The sequence below is a fragment of the Rhamphochromis sp. 'chilingali' genome, assembly GCF_963969265.1.
Source record: "Rhamphochromis sp. 'chilingali' genome assembly, chromosome: 9".
Classification (NCBI taxonomy): domain Eukaryota; kingdom Metazoa; phylum Chordata; class Actinopteri; order Cichliformes; family Cichlidae; genus Rhamphochromis; species Rhamphochromis sp. 'chilingali'.
Genome location: NC_137936.1, coordinates 12,431,282 through 12,458,403, shown reverse-complemented (window position 1 = coordinate 12,458,403; position 27,122 = coordinate 12,431,282). Strand labels below are relative to the sequence as shown.

General features: G+C 39.1%; 1 protein-coding gene across 4 annotated transcripts in view; it reads left to right on the top strand.

Annotated features, from left to right (window-relative positions):
* The window catches only part of slc2a9l2 (solute carrier family 2 member 9, like 2), a 95,663-nt gene extending 69,127 nt beyond the window's left edge, over positions 1–26,536 (top strand). For all 4 annotated transcript variants that reach the window (XM_080891063.1, XM_080891061.1, XM_080891062.1 and 1 more), the window contains 2 exons: positions 9,648–9,775; positions 26,119–26,536. In XM_080891063.1, coding sequence (XP_080747189.1) covers positions 9,648–9,775; positions 26,119–26,361 — 371 coding nt within the window. In that variant the 3' untranslated portion in view covers positions 26,362–26,536. The remainder of the gene's footprint in view (positions 1–9,647; positions 9,776–26,118) is intronic.
* Positions 26,537–27,122: the final 586 nt, after the last annotated feature.

Genomic DNA, 27,122 nt, shown 5'->3' with positions numbered 1-27,122 from the left:
GCCTGGAGGCGATTATGGAAAAGCATTGAAGCAGTCGCTATAGATAAACATTGTTCAGCGATAAAAGGAAAATAATTGGTGTTCCCTGTCATATTACACTAGACCCCTTATTGTCCAAGTGTAAATTGTGTATTTACATAAAAATGGCTCTGTGCACATTTTTCACTGGCAGACAACTTAAGTGAAATGTTTGTGCAAAATTACTGAACACATATAAGGGTTGTACGACCAAGAGTGACACCTTATTCTATTAGTGAAGTGAAGTGAAATATATACTGCTTTCAGCTGCTTTAATGTGAACAGGAGCTAAGAATCAGAGTTCCTCTTAGCCAAAAACCAAACCTAGGGCATACCTGCATCTTTCAAAGCCAGCACAACTGCCCCTGCTGGCTCTGCCAGATTCGATACACCAATCAGAACCACGGTGATCTCTTTTGTTTTCTTTTTCAAAAACAAAGAGTATCTAATTTGACAGAAGCAGCGACCCAGTGCAAGATGTGGCTCCACAGCCACAGCCCAGCAGCACTCTTCTTCAGAGCAGGGCTTGTGTGAGTATGGCTAGTAATAGAGTAGTACTGCTACTTTGAGAGTGAAGGACACTCAATTTGGCTACAACATTAAGGATTCTCTATGTGTAGTTCCCTTCGCAATCGTGGTGGTGTGTGGGTGGTGAAATACTGTTATTATTTATATCACTGGAGCTTTGGTGGAGTGTAAATTAAATCACAGTCGTAAAGATTTTCAATTGCATTGGAATTCAGCTAAAAGCTATTTGAATAAATAATCGGCAGTTGTGGTCTGAGCCTGACTTGTATTGTTATTTTAGTACAATTGAATAATTTTCTGGGAGTTGCAAAACAAAAGTAGGATAACTCCATCATACACGACACATTTAGGTCAAATCAGTTCCATTCACATAAATCAGATTTAAAACAAAAGAGTTTCTTTTTGGAAAGTTATGGATTTTTGCAGTCAATCGTCCATTTGTCGATATAAGTGAGGGAAAGACAAAAAGATGGTTGCAAAGTGCTACAGACAGGCCACGACAGAGGAGACTGAAATCCACTGAACAAGATGAATCACCTTTCACCTGAGAATCTGGACATAAACATGTTGGGCCACCCGGCTTGCTGTTGTGAGAGGTGGCAAGCAATGAGAGACACCAGGGGTAAGATGGGAATGCTTCCTGACAAGAGTGGCATGCGCTTTCTCTTTAGGAGCCACGAGCAAAAACACACAGAAACCGAAGTGATAAGAGCAGCGTCTCTGTGGAGTGAACTCACACCAAGGGGAAACTTAATGATGCGTGGCAGACGGAGAAAAAAATGATTAGAAGAGCAAAAGAAATGAAGGAAGAAGTAAAGTCTTATGGATTTATGAGTCTGTGAGGGAAATGGTCTCTGCATGTGAAATTATATGCGTGTGGGTGCATCTGTCATTTTTGTGTTTATCATCTCTTGTCATTTATTGTGTCTTCTCAGTACACAGAGGCAGAGTTTCTACTTTTTTTTAATATCCCAGTCTTGCTGTACAGTATGTCGTTTGACTAATTTGTCATTTAGCCTCATGAATTAACACTTAAATCAACCCTCACAGTTGCATTTAGCATAAAAATATAAATTATGATCATAAGTTGCTGTAGTTTGCAGTAGAGCCCTGATTGTTGTAATTTCTTTCTTAGCTTCAGAAATATTTCTTTGCATCCCAAGGCTGATGTCTCCTGTGAGGATCGTTTGCACTTTGTAATATTCCACCCATGGATACAGTGCCCGGTTTCTGAAAAGCAGGAAACAATGTTTTGTTCACATAGATGTGGTATTGATCTTCTGCCAGGAGCTCGTCCTCGGCTGTCTTTTGGGTCCTGAATGTGAAGAAGAGAACACTTGAAATGCCTTTGCTTCTGGATTCATAACTGTCTCTGCATTACCAGCCGGAAGAGGTTTTCCTATTGTTGGAAACATGAATGGTGTCATGGATCAGGAATCCTTTGAGATGGCACATGAATTCCTTTGTCAATGCGAGCTCTGTGTGGACTCAGCATTGTGTGTCCTGCAAACAGTCTCCTGTAATAATAATATAATAATTGCAATCCTGACTTTTCCCCTTCACTCCAAAGTTAACGCTGACATGTTGGTAAGCCTCTCGTTTCTGCCCAAAGATTAAGCATCAACTCACCAGTTAGCATGTTTCTAGTCAGGGCCACCGGTTTGTGCCATGACTCTGCTTGCTCCTGGGCAAAAATGGCCTCGCCTCTCTCCTCTGGACTCATCTACAATATATTCAAGCTGAGAGAGCAATTGACCTGGAAATTCCTCAGCTGTTTTTTTTTCCTGCTGTGGGCAGAATATGAGCTTAACTCCCCGCAGTTCACTCTCACAGACATCTTTCTCTTTTAGTGTCAGAAAAGCCTTAGAGTAAACACAGCGAACTGGGTAATACAACAGCTGTGGAGTTAGTCAAATGCTGATGCTCAGCCAGTTTTTTTTCTTTTCGCCAGAATACACCGAATTAAAAATATCTTCTGATCTTCATTGAATAGCAGAAGCAGCCTCCACATTTTTGAAGAGTTATTTTAGTGACATTTTACTTGCTACTCTTTTGTGTTAGATAAAAGAAAGATGTCACAGATGCCCAGAGCACACTTACTGACTCCAAACCAGGCTCTTAATGGTGTCATGACCCACGCCTGGATGGAAATTACTTTAAGAAACTAATCCAAAGTAATTATCTCATATTTATGATGACTTTTTATTGTGCATAATGCAGTACAGTCAGCCAGCTAGTAATTATTTTTAAACTGCCCAAAATTAATGAATGAGCCAAGATGGATAGTGAACGTAAGAGATGATTAAAAGATGTTTTCTGGATGACACACAAAATACATGCTAGTCACTCTGTGCTGTATGTTAGCAAGCACTGCAGTGTTTTGAGTCAAAAGCTGTTGCCTGCATCCCAACATGAGTATGATAATTCTATGCTACTGATGATTAGCACGTAAATGTGCAATATATTTACCATATTAAACTCTTTTAATGTCCTACTTTCCATTAAAATAGGACATTTCCATCTTTTTTAAGTCAAAGATTATTTTCTATCTAGCTACAGAGTATTAAGTAATGTTTACTACCACCTGTGTTTAAATGTCAAAATGGCTGCTTGGAAAAAGCCCACCCTGAAACTACAGCAAATGCAACAAATTTTGTCTCAATTCATCAACCAGAGGGTGAAAGAATATGAGGTGATTGTAACGACCAGTAACTCGAGCTTTTGCAGTCATGTTCCCAGTAACTGCTGTCAACCTCCAGCAGCCAGTTACATCTAGCATCCAGTGGTTGCCAGATGATTGTGGATGTTTCTAAGCCCAGTTGACTGGGGGCTTATTGTCCAAAACAGTGGACACATTAGTGTTGCATTGTTTGTGGTCACATACCTGCAAATAGCTTGACAAAACTGCAGTGATGTGTTGAGGTCCATGACAGCCTTACTTTATAAGTCTCATCTGATTATGTGAAGCTGAGCCGGTAATAGATATGTGCATTTCTGTGGCGTGCAAAGAAAAGCAGAAACATCCTAGTAATTTTGTGAGCTTTGACAGTTTTTTCTCAGTCATGTAACATTTTAGACGACGTCTACATTTCTTGTCATATCAGCGAGAAAAATAATCTTTCCCTTTAGTTGCTTTTTTTTTTAAAAAATGTTATCCCTGCAGATGGTCTCCTTAAATGCTCTGCTATAACCTTTAACAAACTCACAAGGATTAAAATGTTTTAGCCAAGATTTTATAAAGTCACAATTAGTAAATGAATACCAGACTTCATTTTACTTTAGTCCTCAGAACAACTCAGAACTGCTCAGCAGTACATCAGTTTAAGTAGTGGTGCTGCTTTTCAAACTCCACAGTGATGTGCTTAAATATTAAGTGGAAATGTTAAAAACTGGTACTTTAACAGTCTAACTCTAAATGCATCTACTGGCATTAATGATGATTTTCTGAGCACGATTATCTTTTACTTCTAAATCCATTAAATACTTGGACGTTTCTGAATATACCGCAAAATATGACACCCTTGCTGTGCCCTTGCTGGGCACCATTCTGCTACTGTGACAGTATTATCCCATTATGTAATTAGTGTGTGAACTGTTGTTAGATAATATTAGAAACATAGATACAACAAACGGAGAGCAATCGAGTAAGCCACATGAGTTATGACAAGGTCACACAGGATTTTTCTTAGCTCAGAATTTGCCATTAGGGGTGACTACGCACATAACCAAGATTGTTCCAGGAACAGCAGTGTCTCTGGGACCTGTGCATAATTTAAAACCAACTATAACCATCTCATAAACAATAATGCTGATTATGCTTTTGTAAATGAAACAAAACTATATGTATGAAAAATGAAAACTCCAGCGTTGGCATAAAACACTGATTGATAAATATTTAAGTTGATTTAAAACAAAAAGATCTGTCACAACTAATTGTGGGTGAGAGAGAAAGAAACCCACTTGCCTCTAGTGAGGCCTTCTTGTATTTGTTTTACTCTGCAGCTCTGTCTGCCTGAGGCACAACAGATCAAGGGTCTGGCACTAGTAGCGCGTAACCAGTCCACTGACATCGCAGCAGGTCAAGCTGAAACAGAAGTAGGGCTGAACGATATATCGCATTTGCGATAATATCGCGACATGATCAAGTGCAATTTTCTAACCGCAAAGGCTGCGATTATACTCTGGACATGTCCAAATTCATGGGCTGCATCCTCCTGAGGCCGCATTTGTAGACCGATTACGTCACAGCGACGCGCCGAAGGCTGTCCAAATTACTACCATATCCCAGAATTCATAGCACGGCCCAGCCAAACTCCAGTTTCCAGCAATGGCGGCCGCTACTAAGTTTTAAAATTACTCATACTAATCTTTCTGGGTCACAAAATAAACTTTTAACATATTTTCAGGCGAGAAAGTAGTTGTGTAAACATCAAATATCTGCTCGGTTTATCAAGATATCCCATATTTGCAAAAGTGCTTCGACGTTTTCAGAGGCGTCTGCTACCCACCAGCTCGACAGCTAGCCGGGAGCTCGAGGGTTACTGATGCGGCCGAGAACGGCACAACTCCCGGCACATCATTTTCAGATCACCGCGGAGTTTCGCTGCTCGGGTTAAACGTAATATATAAGTCACTTAGACAACCTAAAAATGTTATTGTTGGGCTTTTTTCAGTGTTTTGTTTGTTCGTGAGTAAATCGGTTTGGCTGAGATTAAAGTTATTAGATTAGATAAAATAAAACTTTATTAATCCCCCGGGTGGGTTCCTCCTTGGTTTTCACACAGCTGACTAAACGTCAAACAGAAAACTTATTAAACAGAAGTATGAGACAGTCGAGAATTTACACCAGTGTCTGGTTATATTTTAGATAGCAAGAAGCAGACGGCCGAGTTTATTAAACTCCACCGAGACAGCGGTGACGCTAATCAGAAGGCTAGACCGTCCAATTTCACGCCTTTAAACTTTAAAGGCGTGTTTGTGTGTGTGTTTATACAATTGCTATTATGTTTGCACTTTATGTGTAATGTTACTGACTGCAGAGATCAGTAAGATGTGTGTATTTTTTATTTATTAGTTTTATTTATTTAATATTATTTTTTAATTGAATGACTGTCTAGTAGTTCACAGATGTCGAAAAACTGAGTGTGGTAAAGCCACTGATTTTTTTTTATGTATATTTCTGCAATCTGCACATTGTACTGACTTTCATTTTAATGTTTACACCAGGGTTCCTTGTCAGCACTTTATGCTCAGATGTTTGTAAGCTAAAAATAAACTATTGTGTATGTTCAAATATACTGTTGTGATTGAAGAAGTTAAATAAAAATGTCAGTCATCAATTCATGCATCACCTCATGTCATCATAACAGAGGTCTGTCTTCCAGGAAAGAACAGTTTAAAATTAATGTAATATAGTATTGGCCATACTATATGATGTATTGCTTGTCTTTGTTTAATAATACAGAAGACAAAGACCTTAAAAAATAATCGCATATCGCATCGCAATCGCAATATTGGGGCAAAAAAATCGCAATTAGATTATTTTCCATAATCGTTCAGCCCTAAACAGAAGGACAGTGCAACAGTTCCTGTCACAAATCCAACCCATTTTTTGGTCTGATCTGCTCTGTGATGTTATATCATTCAGGCCTGATTTAATTCATGTTTTTTAATTAAACCTTTTGTTTTCTGTCACAAATGATCTCTTAATTATTAAATAGCTTTAATTGCATTCTGTCATACTAGCAGATAAATGCTAATTATTTAATAATACACTTAAACACGCCATCCATTAGTAAGCAAGTGAATAGCAAAGCTACAGCATTGGTTCTGAGATTTGTATTTGGATGTATATCTTTTGAAATTTCTTCTTCCATTTGTATGGTTTTGATGTACGCTACAATAAACACTGGAACAATGCACATGTCATATTTTTGCATGAACACGAACGTGTCAGAATGCTGTAATGTATGCATGCATTGCCCACCAGCTGCGAGTCCCTCAGTGTGAACGTGTTGTAATCCAAACAATTGTATGTTTTAATGCAGAAAACATTTGCCAGTATAATTTTGATAAATGCAATTCCCTCTAGCAGGAATCTCCCCCCGTACATTTTTTTTTTCAATTTTATCATGTATATACGCGGTTGGATATTAATCGTTAACATAAATAGGCCATACAGTAAAAATGTGTCCGCACAGGTCATAAAGACGGATGTTTCCAGAGAAAAGGGCTTTGACATTTAGGTAAAACTAGCACATAGATGGTAGCATGCCGTCTCCTCCACAAACTTATGCTGCTGGCCGTATAACATGAATAGCCCAATTAAATGGCTGTCCTTGGCAAATCCTCAACCACTTAATTAACTGAAGTTAAATTGTAAGGCATTGCCAACATTTTTAAGCTTAAATTGCTCTAAATATCACTTTGCTTTTCATCCATTTTTTTAATAGTTGTAAACACACCGAACCCTAGCCTCTTATACAACTTATACATATATACACATTCTCTCTGCATTGTGTGTCTGCACATTTGTTCTGTCCCGTGTGGTGCTGTCCTGCTACTGTGATTAGTTTTGTGTTACATTTATATCAGAGTTGCAATCCTGGGGAGGAATCATGCACAAAATGCCTAATATGTCTGAAATTTATCAGTAAATGTGATTCGTGTTTGCAAACTTTAAAACTAAGGCTTCGAATGTGAATGCAAATTAGTTATGTGAATTAGTGAATTCATATTCATGCACAGCTGCTCACTGTCTCACAATGCACAAGGCAATAGCAGTGATATCTTAAATCATACCAGACAAGTAACAATGCAGATATAAACTCATCCATGTGTGCATGTCTTTGTTTAGAATCAGTGTGGGAGAAACTGTGAGATGTGTGAGGTTATAGGGAGCCACGTTCAAAGCTGCCTGCGAACACCAATCGACAGCATGCTTTGGTTTACACAGAACACCATCTATACCCTCACATCAGTATTCTGCAGGCTGGAGCTGATTCCAAATTAGGCATAACTTATAATAATAGTGTCTACATTGTGAAAATAAACAATGACCCTGCGTGTGATTCTCTTCCATCACTTGACCATGCACAGCAATGTTGAAAGGCATTTTGTTTTCAGTCATTTACATTCAAGCAAAACATGCTGCATGCGCCCTTAATCATGCTTTTTTTCAATCTACTGCACATGCTATACGCCCACTGCAACAAATTGTTGGTACTCTTGGCTTCTCTGCCAACATAATCTACCCAAGACTCAGCGCTCCAAGAGATGGTTGCCTTTTACTGTTTCTTTGGTTTGTATAAGAATGCCCGAAGGTTTTCTCTTTTAGCCATTTTCAACTGTGGCACTGTGTTTACATCCATAATTGAGGGGCCAAAAGAATTTAGCAAATCCATCTTCATGTGTTTTGTGTGCTTAAGAAAATATTCTAACTGCATGCTGTGTTGTTGTGTCATTTATTGATAAGACAACAGGGAAGCAACTTTTATTTCACTTCAACAAAAGTTTGGTCTGGACCTTAATACCAGGATTTATGCCTATATGCATGTATTGTTGGAATAGAAACTGTAGAGGATTCCCATTAAATAATTTCAGAACTTGTGGTGTTTGTGTTAATGATTCCAATAATCAATGCTGGAGAAAACTAAACTGCGTATTAACAATACCACATTATTGAATCACAGTCAGGATTTATTTTCTGTGATGAAGGAAACAAGATTAACTTAAGAGCTGTGATACCAACGTCCTTAGGAGATGATATGATATTACTCCAGAGTGAGCTGATGCACTTTCTTGATGTGAGCTCCACAGAGAAGTTTTCAGGACTGATCATAAAAAACTTCAATTTTACCAGAATTGAAATGGGAGGAAATTTGAGGACATCCATTTTTTTTACAGACAATGAAGCATCCCCTGATGTAGGGGAGGCTGTTCAGGTTGTTAGGCTTGACAAAAAAAGTACAGCTGTGTATCATCAGCATATAAATGGTAAGAAATGGCTTTGAAGCTCAACCAGGGTAACATTAGTAAAGAGAACAGAAATGGGCCAATGACTGAGCCTTGACTGACTCCACATAAGACAGGTGCGGATAAGGACTGAAGTATCTGTCAGATAATTGTGATGAAAACTATTTGAGAGCTGTGGCAGTGATGCCAACCTAATTCTGTAATCTGTTAGTAAGAATGACATGATCAGTGGTGTCAAAGACAGCAGATGAGTCTAGTAGGACCAAAGTGGAATAGTCACCTTTATCTTTAGTGTTGTATTTTTTAGTAATTTTAGGTTATGGTCATGTTTTAGTGGTGCTGTTTGATCAGTAACCAGATTGGAATTAATCAAAGATGTTTCCCTCAGCCAGCTGAAGGAAGTGATGAGCAACAATTTTCTCAAAGATGTTTGAAATAAATGGCTGTTTGGAAATGGGTCTGTAATTCTTTAAAGCAGTGGAGTCTGAGGAGGGAAGAAACTGGTTGTTTTAAAGTAATCTGGATCACAGCGAGATGAAAGGGATTTGTTTGTGATAGAGAGGTGCCAGGGATTTATGACTGGTAAAACCTCTTTAACCCTTTAAAGCCAAATGTATCATATTTTTAAATGACTTTTTGTGAGTTTTTGAGACTTCCACATCATCGGCGTGTTGTGGAACTCATAAATAAAACTCAGACAACAGAAATTTTTCACAAACCTTAGAAGATATAGCAAAGATAGAAAACTGAGTATGATGAATGAGTCAGTTGATAGGGTTGAACCTTGGATTGTGCTTATTATTGTTACTCAAGACAACAAGACATATTTTTTATGAGTTGGTGTAAGAATAATGGCTTTCATTAGGCGACAGTTAACAGATATGTCAAGCGTAAAAGCCAGATCCTGTGTGGGGCTGGTAACACATTGCCCTAAATGAATAATTTAGCAATGTTAAGAAATTCTGTTGCAGTACAGTTAGAGGGATTATTAATATCTAACTTAAAGTCACCTGGCACATTTTTTTTGTCAATTGTAACAAATATAGAGCAGATTGGAGAATTTTTAAAAAAAATAATAAAATTAATCAATCAATAAATCATTAAGCATCTGTCTTTTTCTCTGTCAGGTGGCATCCCCTTTATCCTGACCGGGGAACTGTTTGAACAGTCTTATCGACCTGCTGCCTTCATGATCGCTGGCACAGTAAACTGGCTATCTAACTTTGCCGTGGGCCTCCTTTTTCCATTTATTCAAGTAAGTGGCATTATTTATGTATACTCTCAGGCTACCACAATATCTGTTTTTAATTACACTGTTATCATGACAAAAATAACACACAGTATACTTATAAAACGTATAAAACGTAATCTTTTCTGCCAAATGGGGTTAGAGAAAACTGGCAAATGAGGAAAGCTAGCTTCTGTAAAGTGTGAACGTCTCACTCATATCCACAATCATCTGTCAATCAAGTTTCTTAACTGCTTATCCAGTTCTCAGCTGTTACTGGACCGCGTACACCCTCGACAGGTCACCTCTGTGGAGCAATCGTATCCACACACTGGGGTACTGGCCACTGGATGTAAAAGATGAGTGTAGACACCATGACACCAGTCGTTGGTTAGTTTAGATCCATATCAAATATGGACTGAGTATTTTAACCACCATCTCATAGGGTAATGACTTGTTAGTCACAAGGAAGGCCCACACTAAATGCATTTTATCATTCTTTTTAGCATTAATGTGGACCAATTTTTTTATACATAGTTTACCAGTGGCTTAATTTTTTAATATCAAAGCTATGTCCATCTTTTAAATACAGGGAGTGCAGAATTATTAGGCAAGTTGTATTTTTGAGGAATAATTTTATTATTGAACAACAACCATGTTCTCAATGAACCCAAAAAACTCATTAATATCAAAGCTGAATGTTTTTGGAAGTAGTTTTTAGTTTGTTTTTAGTTTTAGCTATTTTAGGGGGATATCTGTGTGTGCAGGTGACTATTACTGTGCATAATTATTAGGAAACTTAACAAAAAACAAATATATACCCATTTCAATTATTTCTTTTCACCAGTGAAACCAATATAACATCTCCACATTCACAAATATACATTTCTGACATTCAAAAACAAAACAAAAACAAATCAGAGACCAATATAGCCACCTTTCTTTGCAAGGACACTCAAAAGCCTGCCATCCATGGATTCTGTCAGTGTTTTGATCTGTTCACCATCAACATTGCGTGCAGCAGCAACCACAGCCTCCCAGACACTGTTCAGAGAGGTGTACTGTTTTCCCTCCTTGTAAATCTCACATTTGATGATGGACCACAGGTTCTCAATGGGGTTCAGATCAGGTGAACAAGGAGGCCATGTCATTAGTTTTTCTTCTTTTATACCCTTTCTTGCCAGCCACGCTGTGGAGTACTTGGACGCGTGTGATGGAGCATTGTCCTGCATGAAAATCATGTTTTTCTTGAAGGATGCAGACTTCTTCCTGTACCACTGCTTGAAGAAGGTGTCTTCCAGAAACTGGCAGTAGGACTGGGAGTTGAGCTTGACTCCATCCTCAACCTTAAAAGGCCCCACAAGCTCATCTTTGATGATACCAGCCCAAACCAGTACTCCACCTCCACCTTGCTGGCGTCTGAGTCGGACTGGAGCTCTCTGCCCTTTACCAATCCAGCCACGGGCCCATCCATCTGGCCCATCAAGACTCACTCTCATTTCATCAGTCCATAAAACCTTAGAAAAACCAGTCTTGAGATATTTCTTGGCCCAGTCTTGACGTTTCAGCTTGTGTGTCTTGTTCAGTGGTGGTCGTCTTTCAGCCTTTCTTACCTTGGCCATGTCTCTGAGTATTGCACACCTTGTGCTTTTGGGCACTCCAGTGATGTTGCAGCTCTGAAATATGGCCAAACTGGTGGCAAGTGGCATCTTGGCAGCTGCACGCTTGACTTTTCTCAGTTCATGGGCAGTTATTTTGCGCCTTGGTTTTTCCACACGCTTCTTGCGACCCTGTTGACTATTTTGAATGAAACGCTTGATTGTTCGATGATCACGCTTCAGAAGCTTTGCAATTTTGAGACTGCTGCATCCCTCTGCAAGATATCTCACTATTTTTGACTTTTCTGAGCCTGTCAAGTCCTTCTTTTGACCCATTTTGCCAAAGGAAAGGAAGTTGCCTAATAATTATGCACACCTGATATAGGGTGTTGATGTCATTAGACCACACCCCTTCTCATTACAGAGATGCACATCACCTAATATGCTTAATTGGTAGTAGGCTTTCAAGCCTATACAGCTTGGAGTAAGACAACATGCATGAAGAGGATGATGTGGACAAAATACTCATTTGCCTAATAATTCTGCACTCCCTGTATGTGGATATGTGTATCATTCCCATGATATCATCATTATTAAATATCAATGTTGTAACACTCCTTAATGTTCAGTTCAGTTCAGTTCAGTTCATTTTTATTTCAAACATTTCAAACATGTGCCTTCACAATCATTACAAAATATCATTCCATTATTTGTTTGAAAAGGAGTAGGCTGAAGTATTTACTTATTTGTCCCTACCCCCTCAAGTTTTACCTCTCATTCATTTAATTTTTTTTTGTCTTAAATTAAACAAACAACATATGAAACATATAAACATATGAAGTAAAACAAAACATAACATACATAAATCAAAAACAAGAACACTGCATTTTAGTTATGGTATGATTTTGCAGCTTACTCACTCAGGTTTACAACATCAGGAGCATATATTGAATTTACAATAAAAAAATATATTACAAAAGAAGCCAAAGCTGTAGTGTTATTAACCAAACAATGCATGATTTTTAACCTAATGAAGAAAATGTTCTTGAAAATCATGCTTGTACGCCTGAATGTATTTAAAAATGATGATAGGAAGATGAACTCGCTTCGACTGGCGCTCCGACGCACACCACTTAACTTTTATAAGGTAGTTTTCTTCAAGGCACTTGGATTGAGCACAGAAGACTTTAAACTTAATCCTGACCTTTATGTAAAGCGCAGATATGAAAACTGTGATCCTGCTTCATTTACTACAAGCCTCGCCTGGCACAGCCCTGAGGAAAAGCAGTTAAGCCATGCAGGGCATACTCTACAGGAATTATGAATTGGGGTTTTATTTCCCTGGTTAGTGTGATAATATTGTGAGCTTTAACTCCGTACCAGCAAAATATTGGCAGTAAAAGTTACTGTTAAGGGGCACTTAACCCACTTTACAGATTAGATATTTTCATGAGAATCACTACTTTTGAAAACTGTTTTATAATGTCCCGTCTAGCTTGTAAGCTATTTTCCAAAATTAAGAACTTACCATCAGTGATATCAAAGAGGTTTTAGTTTAGAATTGAATTTTTAAACAAAAATCCTGCAAACTAGAGGTGGTAGTACTGAAAGTTTTTGTACAGATCTGACACTAAGTAAATACAAGGCTGATATTGCCAATACCAATACTGATCATTTTAAGGCAGTGTATGTGAGGAAGAGTAGCGTATCATGGTTTATGAGATGAATCATTATTAATTTGTTAATTCTGAATACATTTTATTAAGCACTAAATCACTGTGATTTTTAATTTTTGGAATAATTACCAGCAAAACAGTCAAAGGAGCTTGCAAAGAAAAGCGTCTGGACTTCTTTAAGTTGCTTGAAGACGTTTCACCTCTCATCCGAGAAGCTTCTTCAGTTCTATAAGGTCAAATGGTGGAGAGTGTGGACATAGATGTCTATGTGGACATCTATGTCCACTGTGAGCGACCATCTTTGAACAGAGGCGGGGGTTTACGACACCAACTCTCTGCCATCTATAATCCAGTTTTGAGATCCCTTCCCAGACGCCTTAACGCCCACTCACATCCTGGGCCATCTGACCTCAGGAATTCGCATGATAAGGTGGGGCCAGGTTTCACAATGAACTCACCCGAAACTCTGGCTGATTGTGACCCACACCCAGTTTCACACCTTGGCTCAGGTGATTAGAGGATCATCAGGGGGTCCTTTTGTCCCTCTGTGGGGGGTTACTCCCACTAGGTTTATATCTGGGACTCTCCACCATTTGACCTTAGAACTGAAGAAGCTTCTCGGATGAGAGGTGAAACGTCTTCAAGCAACTTAAAGAAGTCCAGACGCTTTTCTTTGCAAGCTCCTTTGACTACGATGACCTGGATGACTGAGAACCTTCACAGACATACCAGCAAAACACACCTTTTATAGCCTTTCGTGTATTTTGAAACTGGGTCTTTCTGCTTCTGTTGTTTTAAATGTGCTACAGACTTTAAATAAATCAAAAATTAACACGATTCATTAGGGAACAAAGTGAACTTGGAGGGTAGAAACAAGTTATCGATCCTGTCATGCTATTATCAATCCAATACCAATACCGGCAGTTGGTATCAATACTATCGATACTTGGATTGATCTATAGTTTAAAAGAAAAGGGCATTTTCATTTCTGGAGTTGGGGATCTTTAATTAAAGATTCAGTTGTATTTTGGAACATGTTGGTATATGTTTGCAGTGTATTTGGAGCTTAACAGCAGTAAAGATTAAAAGTTTGTACAGCCTTCATGAGCTGTGCAGTAATGCTAAAATTTAATCTTACGTGTTTCAGAGATGTTGTGATGTCTGATGTTGTTCATCCATTTAGTCAAAATGTCTTCGAATGTCCAGCAACACTGCGCCTTAACGCATCCTGCATTGATATGTATCCTGCTGTACCGCTGATGCGCCGGTTTCACTGTTTGGACATTTCTTAACAAGGTGTAACAGTGTGAGACGTGACAGCAATGCTGAATGCATAGACACAGAAACAGATTTACATTCAACGCTGCATAAGAGCTCGTGTAGTTTGGTGCCAACAGAAAAGGATTTTTATTTGAACAAGGTGGCGGTTCAGGTGTATTTTCTCCTAACCAGCACACAGCCGATACTCGTTACTTTAGCCTTTTAAAAAGAGCTGCTACAAATAGACAAGGATAGACAGAGCACCCAAAAGTACTGTGCAGAGGTTAATATAGAGAGCAGGCTGAGAGTTTTGCTTTAAATGCACATGATTTCTCAAAAAACTGCAAAAAAAAGATCCTTGAATGTTGTTTGTTAGAAATGAAATTTGGGGTGACATAATAAAAAATATACAGGAGTTGAGGACAGAAGAGCCTATCAGTGTGTAAAACTGGAATGTTTTCTCAAAAGACACCAGGTCCTCTTTCATCTCCTGAAACCCAACCGGTTGCTCCAGGCAACTGTTCGTCGCTGCCTCCTCTCATCGTAACTCTTTTTGTTGCATCCCTGTGTTTTTGTTTGTTTGTTTTTCTATTTTTTTTTTCATTGTTTTACTGCAGCATGTTTTACTGCAACTGTTTGGATAAAAAAATTTGGTCTTTTTGTGCCACAATTTAGGTTGCATTAAAAATTAATAATTTGAGCTACCACAACAACCACATCTTTTCACTCAGACGCACAGAAACATCGCATTCATACACACATCAGATTTATGCCAGATAAATTAAACTGCATGTTTTTAGTGATGGATGACATTTCTACCACCCAAGTCGATGTGTGAGCTTTTTATTTGTATTTTTTGCTTTTTTAAGATCGAGGCTGATGTGGTCGGATCCTTTAATGTTAATGGTGTTTACAGCTATAACAGACATAGACACTGGGCTGCAAAATGTGGACATCTGACTTCCTCTGGAGTTTTAACTATTGTGCCTATGCAGTGCTGGTGGTATTTCTTTCAGCAGCTCTCATACTCTGAGCCATTTTATGTGTATGTGTGTGTCTCTTACAAACATTTGGTTGCCTTTGTCTTTAGCCATCAGCCAGCTCACTATACTGCAGATCCTATGGGACTAAAATTGACCTTTAGGTATTGTAAATGTGTTGGGCCTTTGGATTTGCCCTCATTTCCTGAGAACCAACTGCCTTATCTGAAGCAATTTCTAGTTTATCCGTTGCAGCCTTATAGTCTTATCACTTAGTGGATTTCAGCTCATTGAAATTAGTTCTTTAACTTTTTATAAAGATAAAACCAGCCTGTATTACTTTAAAGTCAACCTGACTATCCTGATAGACAATCCAGAGAGATTAGATACTTCAGGAAATCTGCTCCCAGTGTGAGAAGTCAAATGTCTTGAATTGACTTCCCTTTTAACAAGGCCTGTGATGTAGCATATGCCTGGGTTGGATAGAATCTGTGGCCCATGGGGATAGTTACTCTTGTGCAGCTACATTCATAGCAGTTATCTCCTGTAAAGCAGCGAGTGAGTCACTGACAAGAAATAAGGCTAGACTTGGTAATATGAGGCCATGATCACAAAGAGGAAAGCAAGCACGCTGGACAGAGAAATCAATTTATATTCCTCATGAGAAGAAAATGGAGATCAGCGAAGCACCATCAGATCTATTAATGTCCAAAGATTGAATAAACTCATCATTATGAACATTAAAAGAGTCTTAGCTTGCAAACACAACCCAGACAGCCCTGGGACAAGCTGGTGGACTCAGATGGTTAGCACTTTTCTGATTCTGGACGGATGTCTTCAACAACTGCACATTCTTGCAGTGTACGCTTTCTCAAAGACAAGATCAGCACTGGGCATTCAGAGAATCACTGAAGCAGTGCAGCAGAAAGCAGGGATATGGGAACGGGATCGTTTTTGATTGCTCTCCAAGAAGAACAACGCACCAGAACAAAAGAAAAACTGATATGAAATAATTTGGCTGTTATTACAGCTATTTCAAATATGTTACACTTCAAACAGCAGACGTCAAGGATGGGCACTTTGAATGGTTTCCATCATGGTGGGGGAAGACTGGCAGCATTTTGATGCGTCTGTCTAGAGGGCTAACCATTCTGAACGAGGGTGTTAAATTCCTCCATGCGACTGGACTACATGTATAACCTCCTGTGCAGCTTGAGTGGCTGCAGTTTTCCCCAACAGGAGCTGGACCAGTGCCAACACAATTATAAACTGTACTGCCACTCTGGGTGTAGTAGGGGTAAATCAGGCTGATAACACAGACAATTCACTGCAGGTGTTCCAGCGGCAGTTTTCTGCCGCACAGAATGGCGCTGAGCTTTTGTTTGTGAGATAACAGAATGCCCTGCACATGTAGTATCTCATTTTGTTTTGTTTTAAGGTGGACCAACTTCTTTGTAAAGACAAGCAGTATTCCTTTAAGACGGTGGGTGGGGGATCTAGCGTTTTAGAGTGAAAAAAGGGACTTTTACTGAAGTGTGAGGGTTTTTTTAAATCAAACATTGCAAAAATGGGAATCCTGATGAAAAGGCGATGAATGCGGGTTATCTACCTTTAAAAATGAACCACTCGGTGAATCATTGCTATATGCGCTGAATCTGACAATTTGTGGCTGCCTCAACCTATCGTATACATCTGCTTATGATCTGAATGCAGGCTAGCATAAAAGATACTGAACTGAAAAGAGGATAAATCAGTCTGACATAGTTCTATCGAAGCAATGTGGTTCCTCATTCCACAGACTGAATACTTGTTTGCCAGCCTCATGCGTCACACAGTATATGTCTCCTCCTGTTTTCCCTCTGCTGTTAGTGCTCATCTTCCAAGGATTTTATAACTAAAGGATTAAAATTAAGCTCATTTGCTATTCCTTTGGCCTCTTTCACATTTTAAACAATTATAACTATATCAGTCTCTTTGTGTCCTTCACTGCTGCTATTTTTCATTTCAATCTCATGTTAGCGCACAAAAAATGAAGTCGTTTAGTGGTTAAAACATTCTTCTCATTTCAGCCAGTGAAGCTTTCGAGTCATCCACAGTTCATTGCTTTAATTTTGTCCAAGTGTCTCAGTATTAATTGTGTCTCAGTACTCTGTACTGCACTAGTGAAGACAAGTTTGTTTACAGCATTGCAAGCAAAGGTGTTCTTCAGTTTGACATTTCCATTTCTGGTTAGAATTCATAACACAGATCTCCAACAACCTGCTGTTTTCCTAGTGCACGATCCCTTTAAAAATTTATATCGAGCTGTTTTATTCTTTGAGTACTTAAGTAGTTTTTGCTGTATCACTCCCAATGATCTGTTAAGTGAGTTGTATCTGGTAATTCCTACTGACAGAATATGATTTTAATTAAAGCATCTATTGCTGATCTCTCTGGATCTGTCTGTACAGCTTGCGTCAGTCTTCTATTTTTCAAACTTTACACAACATACAGCAGTCTGTTGTTCATGACAGATGATTTTTTTCCTATATCAGCATTTACCTATTTCAAGGTACAATGTCTATAATAAAAACAGCATTTTTCACAAATGGAGTGCACTCCATGATTCAATAGCATGTAAAATCATCTTCGGCAGGAAAACTAGAAGTATTCATTTCTTGAAAACGGTTGGTCATCTTTAGAATACTTTGGTATACACAGGATTTCATGTCTGACTCGATGATTGCAAGGTGCCCTGCTCCTGTGGCTGTAAAACAAGCCCAAATCATCACCTCTCTACCAGTGTACTTAAACATGGTGCTGTTCATTATGGCCCAACATCTCCCCTCTGGTCTCATCTCTCTGAAGGACATTGTTCCATTTGTTCAGATGCACCTTTCCAAAGCTAAGCCCTGCTGCCATGTTCTTTTTAGAGAGAGACTTTCTCTTTGCAACCCTTCCAAACAAGCCATCCTTGTTGAACCTCTGTCTAATTATTCTCTGATAAACTTTAACATTTAACATGCTCAATGAGGTCTGTAGAGTCTGAGATGTAGCTCTTGGGTTTTTTTGCTTGTTTGTTTCTCTGAGCACTCTAAGCTTGGGGTGACTTTTCTGTCCATACACGGGAAACTCATTGCTCTGTTTTAAAATAAACCTGTATGCTCCGGGCAAGCAAACTACACAAACCTTTGTGTTTATATAGGTGCAATAGGTGCATCAAATGCTGGCTGCTCCTTATGCTCTTTATTCCTATTGAAGCATTAACGGCATACTTAGTTTTTTATAGGACTGCATAGAGTCCTGTGAAAGCTTTCTTTATCACATAACCTAACATATACCACATTAGATTGGGTGCTTGGCATTCCTGACACTCACAGCAGTGATTATCGCACTTAAGAAGACTTCTTTATTGGCAACCTGTTTGCTTTTAGATTCAGTGAGTTTTTGTATCTATTCAGCAAGTTGTCTCTGGTGACAAATCTACTGAGCTTTGGGCAAACATTCACCAGTGCTGCTTCACAACTGCGAGGCTTGCTCTGCAGCTGCAGACACACCTCATTCTCTCCACCTGAGTTAAAAACCAAGAGAGCTCTTAAATGGGCTTAGAAGTGTTGCTCTTTTGGTTTCTTACTCAGATGGAGGTTTTGCGTTGCGTTTGTCTTGAAGTTATTAAGTTATCTTAATCAAAAAGAGAGAGGCAAAATCATCTTCTCAGGCATTTCGAAACAGCTTTCAGTGTGGCTGCCACTTTTAGATTGCACTCTGGCAACTTGAATTGTGTGCTTTCTAATTAGAGCATTATTAAAATTGTTAAACTATTACTGTGGACAGTGATAGCAATTTCTAGCTACTCCACAGTAGGAAAACTTTGTTGCTAAAGACACCATACCATCATTATCTGGCTCGTTAGGAAAACGGCATTATCTATATAACACATCGTTACAGAGATATTTTTAAAAATGACATTTCAACTGAAAGTGTGACCTTTATATTTCTTACATGGCATATTTGAGTTTTTAACTTTGCTTTTCTTACATTACCTAATATAAAGTGCTAGTGTCTGATTATATCTGCCCTGTGTGCAGAGGACATGGTTCTGCCTTTTTTTTTAGACAGAACTTTGCCCTTGGTTATAATGACCCACTTGTCCCTCATTAGATCCTAATGGCATTTGACATTTCAATCTTTGTGAGATAAAAAAATAAAATCTAAATATGTACGCTGATGTTCCTGCACCCTTAAACAAACTTGTTCATTGTATTCTTGCTTGTCTTCGCTGATTTCTAATGAATTAGTTAAATAGATTCATCTGTGAATGAATACATTGTACCGTAAAGCCAGAGTTTTCAGTTAATAAATCATTCATAATTACATAAATTATTTTATTTCCAGTTAACCTGGAGGATTTTTTTAATAGAAAGGGCTATTTTCTATCTGATGCGGCTGATTTAAAAAAGTGAATTAATGCAGAAAAACATTGAATTTAATACTTTAAAGCTCTGAGCAGCAGGGTAGTTAATACGGATGCATCTACACAGGTGCATGACTCTGCAAAGTAAATACATTTTGAATAATTGTGTTTGAGTGCCTGGACTACAAATACGATTAACTATTCAGTGCATGTGAATTTATAGCTAAAGCTGGGTGTGATGATGTTTTAATTACACAGAGTTACATAAAGAAGCCTGTGACGTGTCATTTCATGATTCCTTTGCCCGTCTTATCTTAAACATTCCTTCTGGGATTTCACGTGCATCTTTGTTCTTGTGTTTTTTCTCAAGCACTCCTTTGCTCCTTGAAATATCGGGCATCCAATGATCATCATAAGAGTGCAGGAACTCAGGAATGAATCTGACCTCCAGTTGATCCAGTTGGGTGCGTGATATTTAGCCTCTAGCACTCATCAGGAGTTTTGTGAACAGGAATCAGTTGTACAGTGTATTCACAGACTGATGAAGATGAGCACAGATGATATTATCAGTGGATTTTTCAGGGATAAGATTTTGATAAGTTCTGAAAACAGGAGCAGGGCTTTGAAAATTAATGAATATGGGATTGAACTACACTGGAAATGCAAATGAATTCGGTTTACGGTACACGGGTGTGTGTGACTTCACAGGGGGATTTCTCTTTTTCTTTTGTCTCTTTGATTTTTATTCATCCATAAATGTAGATCTTGGTTACAGTTTCTACATTCTAGCAGCCCTATGTGACGTATGCGACAGAAAATGCTACAGCACCATGAATTATATTCTATGGTTTTGACATGGACGAGATAAATGATAAGTGGCTTGACAAAACGACTTGTCAATCAGAAGTGGTTTTAGCCTAGAGAGCAGATGTTGAGCATATGTGTTTGCCATGAAAACAGTGACTCAGAACCTGATTGTAATTACAACTAAACAGAGTTTCACCTTTTTAGCAGAAACAATATGTTCTTCCCTCCGCCTCTGCAACTTTCCCACAAAGCGAGGTTCTCTGACCGTAGCTTTAAGGGCACATTCATTGTGAGAAAGAAAAAGTTCGACAAAAGTCATCATAGAAGTTTGAGATCAGAGTGAAAGTTTGCTTGAGGCACGGTGGACATTTTAGTGACGCCGCTTTGACCTTCCGTCAAATGTTTTCTGCCTGTTCGCTCAGTAGCCCCCCCAGATAAATCTAATTTTGTCCTTTCAGTCAGCTGTACCGGAGTGTCATGTGTTGGAGGCAAAGAGTGAACGAAGAACTAAAATAGCTGAAAAGGGCGTAACAAACACTTAGATGGTGTTTTCTTAGAGGTGGAAGTTGTTCTTGTATGATCTGTCTTTTCCTTTTCATTTAGTCTTGCTGAATTTAAGAAAAAAAAAAATTAAAGCCCAAACATCTCAAAACTCCATTGGGCGATGCGTTCCTGCACTTCCACTCTCACACCGACTGTGTGATGCATGAGCTCCCACAGGAATAACAGATGTGTTCTCAAAGTGTAATTAATTTTGGAGATGTTAAAATGTTTGCAAAGTCACTATTTCATAGCTATACAGTCAGGCCCATAAGCACTAGGAAAATGACACAATGTTTGTGGTTTTACCTCGGTACACCACCACAGAAGAGTTTAAATCTAACGATCAAGATCTGGCTATGGCGCTAGGAGAGAAGCGGTTACCAGAGTGTTACGCCAAAGTATAACTCTGGAAAACTCGTCAGAGCTCCATTCTCCAGATACTTCTCTCTGAAACACAAAGTTTGGTGGGGGAACTCATCTGTAAAGATATTTCAGTCTCGAATGAAGTGTGACTAAAAAACAAAAATGCCATCCACATCTTCACATTGGCAGTGTGACAAAAAACTACATTTGTTTTCCTTTGTGTCATGTTACCGATCACAATATAACTAGGTAAGCAACACCCACTGCTAAGAATAGGAAGCTTGCATTGTGGAAGTCATTTACAGAAATGTGCTGAACCCTGCCGGTTTCAGCATGTCAGGTACCCTGTATATGTAATGAAACACCTATACTCTCCTGTGCTAGAGCTACACCAGACTATGAATCCTTAAATGAAGAGTTGTCAGTAGATGTACAGGAGCCTGAACACCTCACCATTGTGTCTGCACTGTCACTTCATTCTTGTAAAAAATAAGGATTGGAGAAATAAAGGATGATATATTGCACTTCTACCTGTCATGTACCACTGACCAGTAGGAAGACAGGACAAAGAGGTATGATGTCATGATAAACAGGTGGTTTTTTTGGGTTTTTTTTGGTATTTTGATGGCTGAACAATGAGATTGCTGGTAATTTATGTCAGGAAATGGAAGGTCAAGTAGATATAGAGCTGAATAGGTAATTAAACAGATAATAAAGGTATACAATAAGAGTGTGTCACAGGAGAAAGTCCTAGAGCAGAGCAAGAGATAAGGCTGACCTGGCAGGGAAGATTTGGACACGTGTGAGAAACAGAAAGCAACAGAAGGTTATTTTTAGCCAGCCAATTCCACAAATATTGCAGAGTTGCTCGTTGCTTTTGTTGGTTGGGTTTTGCTAGCCCCACGAACTCCCAGGCACATGCCTGGCATCCAGATCCCAGCAGTGACTGACTGGTTTCTGACATGCACCTGAAACCAGCTCTGACCCCTTTCCAGACAACACACCGTTTAACTGTCACAACCCATCTTTCCATGGCAGGCCACTGCTGAGGTGTCAGTTAGTGCTCTGCAGAGCTAGGTTTTCAAATGGGGTTATAAAATATAGCAGTTAAAATCTTGTAATATGAAATATTATCAATTATTAGCACTTTTTAATTCCGTACATGGATATCTAAAAGGACAGCAGCACCTGAACACAGTTATGCAAAATGCTCCCAGGCCTATGGTGCAGGAAAGGAACACATTAAGTAGCAATTATACCAATTAACACTCCCGAAAACTCCACCAAGGCTATTTCCTGATCAATGAAAACTATACAGTAGTGCAGTTAAGATAAGTGAGATATCTTAACTCGATGTGTACCGCCATCTTGGATTTGTCTATATTCAAGACAAATTGGAGGTTCATCGCAGAGCTAACACCGACAACCACACACTATCATCATTTTGAATCATCAGTTCTCCAAATCAATTCACCTTTAGCTAATTTGGAAAACCATACAGGCACAGGAATAATACGCAAACTCCACACGAAAAGGCTCCAGCCATCCTGTATGTGTTCATTTGAGATACTGTTGACAGCCTCATTTGAAGTTTTAACAGAGATTTTTTGTTTAACTGGCTCTTTTCTTTCTTTCTTTTTTAAATATAAATTTAACAGATCTAATGCGTGCTTTCACCTCATAAAGCCTGAACCATGAAATAATTGCCAGAAAAGTCTAACTGGAGGATTTATGGAACCTTCTGAAAAATTAAGAGGAAAGAAATTAAATATCAATTTGCATATTAGTTTTAATTTGTATCCTTTTTGCTACAACGAGCATTTATGTGTATTTATTGCTCACAGTAGCACCACGTGTCTAATTGTGTACATCAGGTTTTTCTGAAAAAACAAATAAACATGATGTAAAGGTCTCACAAACTCATGCACCAAGCCAACCCGTTCTCACTCCCAAAGCGTAACATTTTACGCTAGGTGACAAATCGTCACCATATTACGTTTTCGGCTACCCACCACGTTCCTAAATGACGACCTCGGAAAAAGAGGAAATATGAGAACCGTCTGGACTGAACCTACACATGTTCGCTCTTTTTCTTCAAATCGCTTAGAAACACGCTATTTAACATCATTAAAGTCCTGGTTAAGGTCAGGAATAAGGTTATGGTCAGGGCTAGGGATAAGGTTAGGTTTAGGGCTGGAATACAGGGCTGGAACGTCTACTACCGCGGGAGCGTCATTGCACTGGATTCCAGCCATAACCCGCCGCGTACCATAAGAACGCCGAAGGTCTCCTTTCGCGTTCCTCAGGAACGCCGCGGGACGTGACAAAACGTCGACATGTTACGCCTCGGGAGTGAGAACGCTCTGACCAAGCAGGATGCACTACAGGGTTACAGGACCTTCTTTCTGCTGCAATTGGAGTCTGAAGCATTCCCTAAGAATTGCAAGAGCAAGAGCTTCTCTGTCATGGAAACTGATGCCATGAAGCTCCCAGCGCACACTTTGTGTGCTGATGCTAATAACGGTGGAGGTTTGGAACTCTGCAGTTATTGACTCAGGCAAGCTTTTCACAAACTATGCACGCTGCTCTATAACTCTAGTCAGCCAGTACAAACAAACAGTATAACGTCAATTTCTGCCACAGTGAATTTTATGAAAAGAAGAAACTTTCACTTGCCATTTTTTTAACCCTTACCAAAGCTGGTGAAGTCATCGTATGGAGAAATGCTAAGATAGCAGGAGCTCTAGTTCCAATGCGATGCTTCACACCAATATAAATGTATATATAAGTATAAAATGGGGCAATAACAACAAGCTCTATTTGTGCATGAGATCTGTAAAACCTAATGACCCATCACATTCAATCACATCCATTCATACGCTATGAGTTTTGAATGACTTTGTGTTTGTCTTATTAATGCAGCTGTGATCCATAAACATGATGCTTAATGGGTATTGTTGTTTTTTTGTCTTGTATGCTCATATTGTAACAACAATGATATAGCCAAGGATTAGCCACAACACTCAACTGTAGAGTCGGGCATCAGGACTTTGGCAGCAGATCCATTGGGTCCTATGGGTTGTCACAGAAGCTTGATCATATTGGAATCTGGAGAGTCTGAAGACAACGTCAAAAGATCCACATCAATGCCAGGACTCCTGGTTTCCCAACAGAACACTGCATTGTAACAAGATGATCAATGTTATTCTCTCCCAGGGGTTTTAATGTTGTGGCTGATCAGTGTAATCCATAAATCAGTCCAGTGTGGACATTTCAAATCTTGTATACATTTCCATCTCCTCGTTGTGCCTCCCACAGGCAACACAATCTATGAAAGCCCACAGCCATGCAAATATCCCCCTTTTAACACCGGCAAACCCCTACCCCCAGCAATGACTCATTGTTGCACCAGAAACCAGTGACTGACAGTATATGTCCAAGCATGGACACTCATTTGACCAGATTAGATTTACAGTACGTCTGCAGTGCATTTTAGAGCATTCACCTCGCCTTTTCTGTTTGCACATTATTCAGCCAACATTCATTTAAGCATGAAAAAAGTGTGTCCGTTTGTGTGTGTGTGTGTACAGCAATTGGGTCTTTGTGTTCATGCCTTACTGTCTGCGTGTGCACCACACTGAACCCAGCTGAGCCACCACAGCAGATCAAAGGCTTATCCCAGTGTCAAAATCAGGACTGTCTCATCCTTGTCAATCCACGGGCTTGCAAAAATTCGATTAATGACAAATGGAGTGAACGCATAAATATCCTGTTTGTAAGATGACTCATCTACCCTGACAACTGAGAGAGAAAGGCAGTTCTTTCTGAAGAACTTGCTAACTTTGCAGATGAGTGTTACGTCACAGAGGCAGCATGGAAACTGGGTCAGGCCCTTTGCACGATGCTCTGAGGTTTTTGTTTTTTTTTATGGCGCTATTATGAAATACTCTCAACAGAGGAAAACAGTGTCAGAGACTAACAGCAGTGGTGATATAACCAACTGAAATCAAAGTGGTAAGTAGTTCTTTACTGAGGTCGTGGTTGTTTGGACACTGCATTTCTAATACCTGGTACATAGTTCTGCATTTGCAGTCTGCCTCCTCATAAGCGAGGGATTATAGTTGGTAACATACTGGTCAGGGTCAGCCAAGTTTCTCTGCCCTACACCCAACCTTTCTCTCTCAGACTCTTTCTCTGTCTTTCTCTCTTACTCACATACGCACACGCACAAAACCCTCTCTCCACATCTAAATCTCCCTCTGGGTAATCAGTCAGTGTGTATTTTTAAATCTGTCACTAATCTCTATTATTGGCATAACCCACAGGACAAGGTTACCTTTCATACTTTTGGTACTTGAACACACGACTACATGCAAGTATATACAAGAAGAGTAATGTTCAGTTTATATGCTTGTAGGATTCTTTTGAGCGGAAAATCATGGGAATGTTATGCTGTCCTCATCAATGACACACATTTGACAAAACAGATGACAAAACAGATGCCACAGATGATGTCTCTGCAGAGATGGACTGAAAAATGTCACGATCCAGCTGTGTGGAGGTGGACACGCCAGTAATCATTTAATTGTTTAAAATTCTGCTGTAAAATTTTTGTTTTTTAATAAACTTTACTAGATGTCATCTGATTGAAGAATGATAAACTGAGGGTAAGGATGTTGAAAACAGCACAGTGTATGCACAAATCTGATATGTCTCATGTTTCTTGTCTGTATGTTTTCTGTTTGCACAGGAGACGCTGCAGTCCTTTTCCTTCCTTGTGTTTGTGGCAGTCTGCATTCTGGGATCCATATACCTCTATGTCGTCCTCCCGGAAACCAAAAATAAAACCTTTATGGACATCAGCCAGAGCTTTGCCAAGATTAATAAAATGCCCATCCCCTCGCCTGGTCAGGAAATGGAGCTGGTTCTGTCTATTAACTCTGACACGAATGGAAAAGCCCAAGATGCCACTAAGATGCAAACGTCCTTGTAAATGAAGGAATGAAGCACAGTCATAATCGAGAAGCCATGTTAAATGTGTGAAAATATGTCTTGTTTTTACATATTTACTGAGCATAAAAAATGAAGTAAAGTCAATGCTTTTTTTCAATGTTTTTTTCATATGACTGCAATTTTTTTTAGATAAAGCAATGAAGCAAGTATTTGTCTGTGTCTCTCAATAAAATGAAACAAATCGTTCCTATTCTGTTCTGAGGCTCTTCAGCAGTCACAAAAATGACTGTGGTTTGGGGCTTACATTAGATGTTGATTCCACTGATTGCTTTTACAGTTCTGTCTAATATTAGAGTGCATACAGAGTTTTGTTTCGGTCTGTTAGTCACTGTTTTTTTCACTTTAAGTCTCTACCAATGTCTCTGAAAAAATGTATTTTGCTTTGCCAAAACGTCCACAAAAAACTTAATGGGCTAGGTGTTTCTTGGCTTTTTGATACTGATCTGGTTGTGCACAGTGTTGTCTTCATGTTGACATTGGACCAAAACAGTACAGCTGGGGGCGAGAAAACCAAAACATGCTTTATGGGTTTATCACTGCAAGAAACACATCTCAGATGATTGTGTCCTGACACTAAACAGAGGTGTGCCAGAACCACCAGAAATATGATCATTCTTCTTTAGTAACACCAGTTATAGCAACATCCCATCTCTCTTCATCTCAGTCTTCCCTAAGAGCCTAATAAATGAGAGGTGGGACAGACGTGCATCTGAGGAGAGACATAAATTTCAGGATTATAGC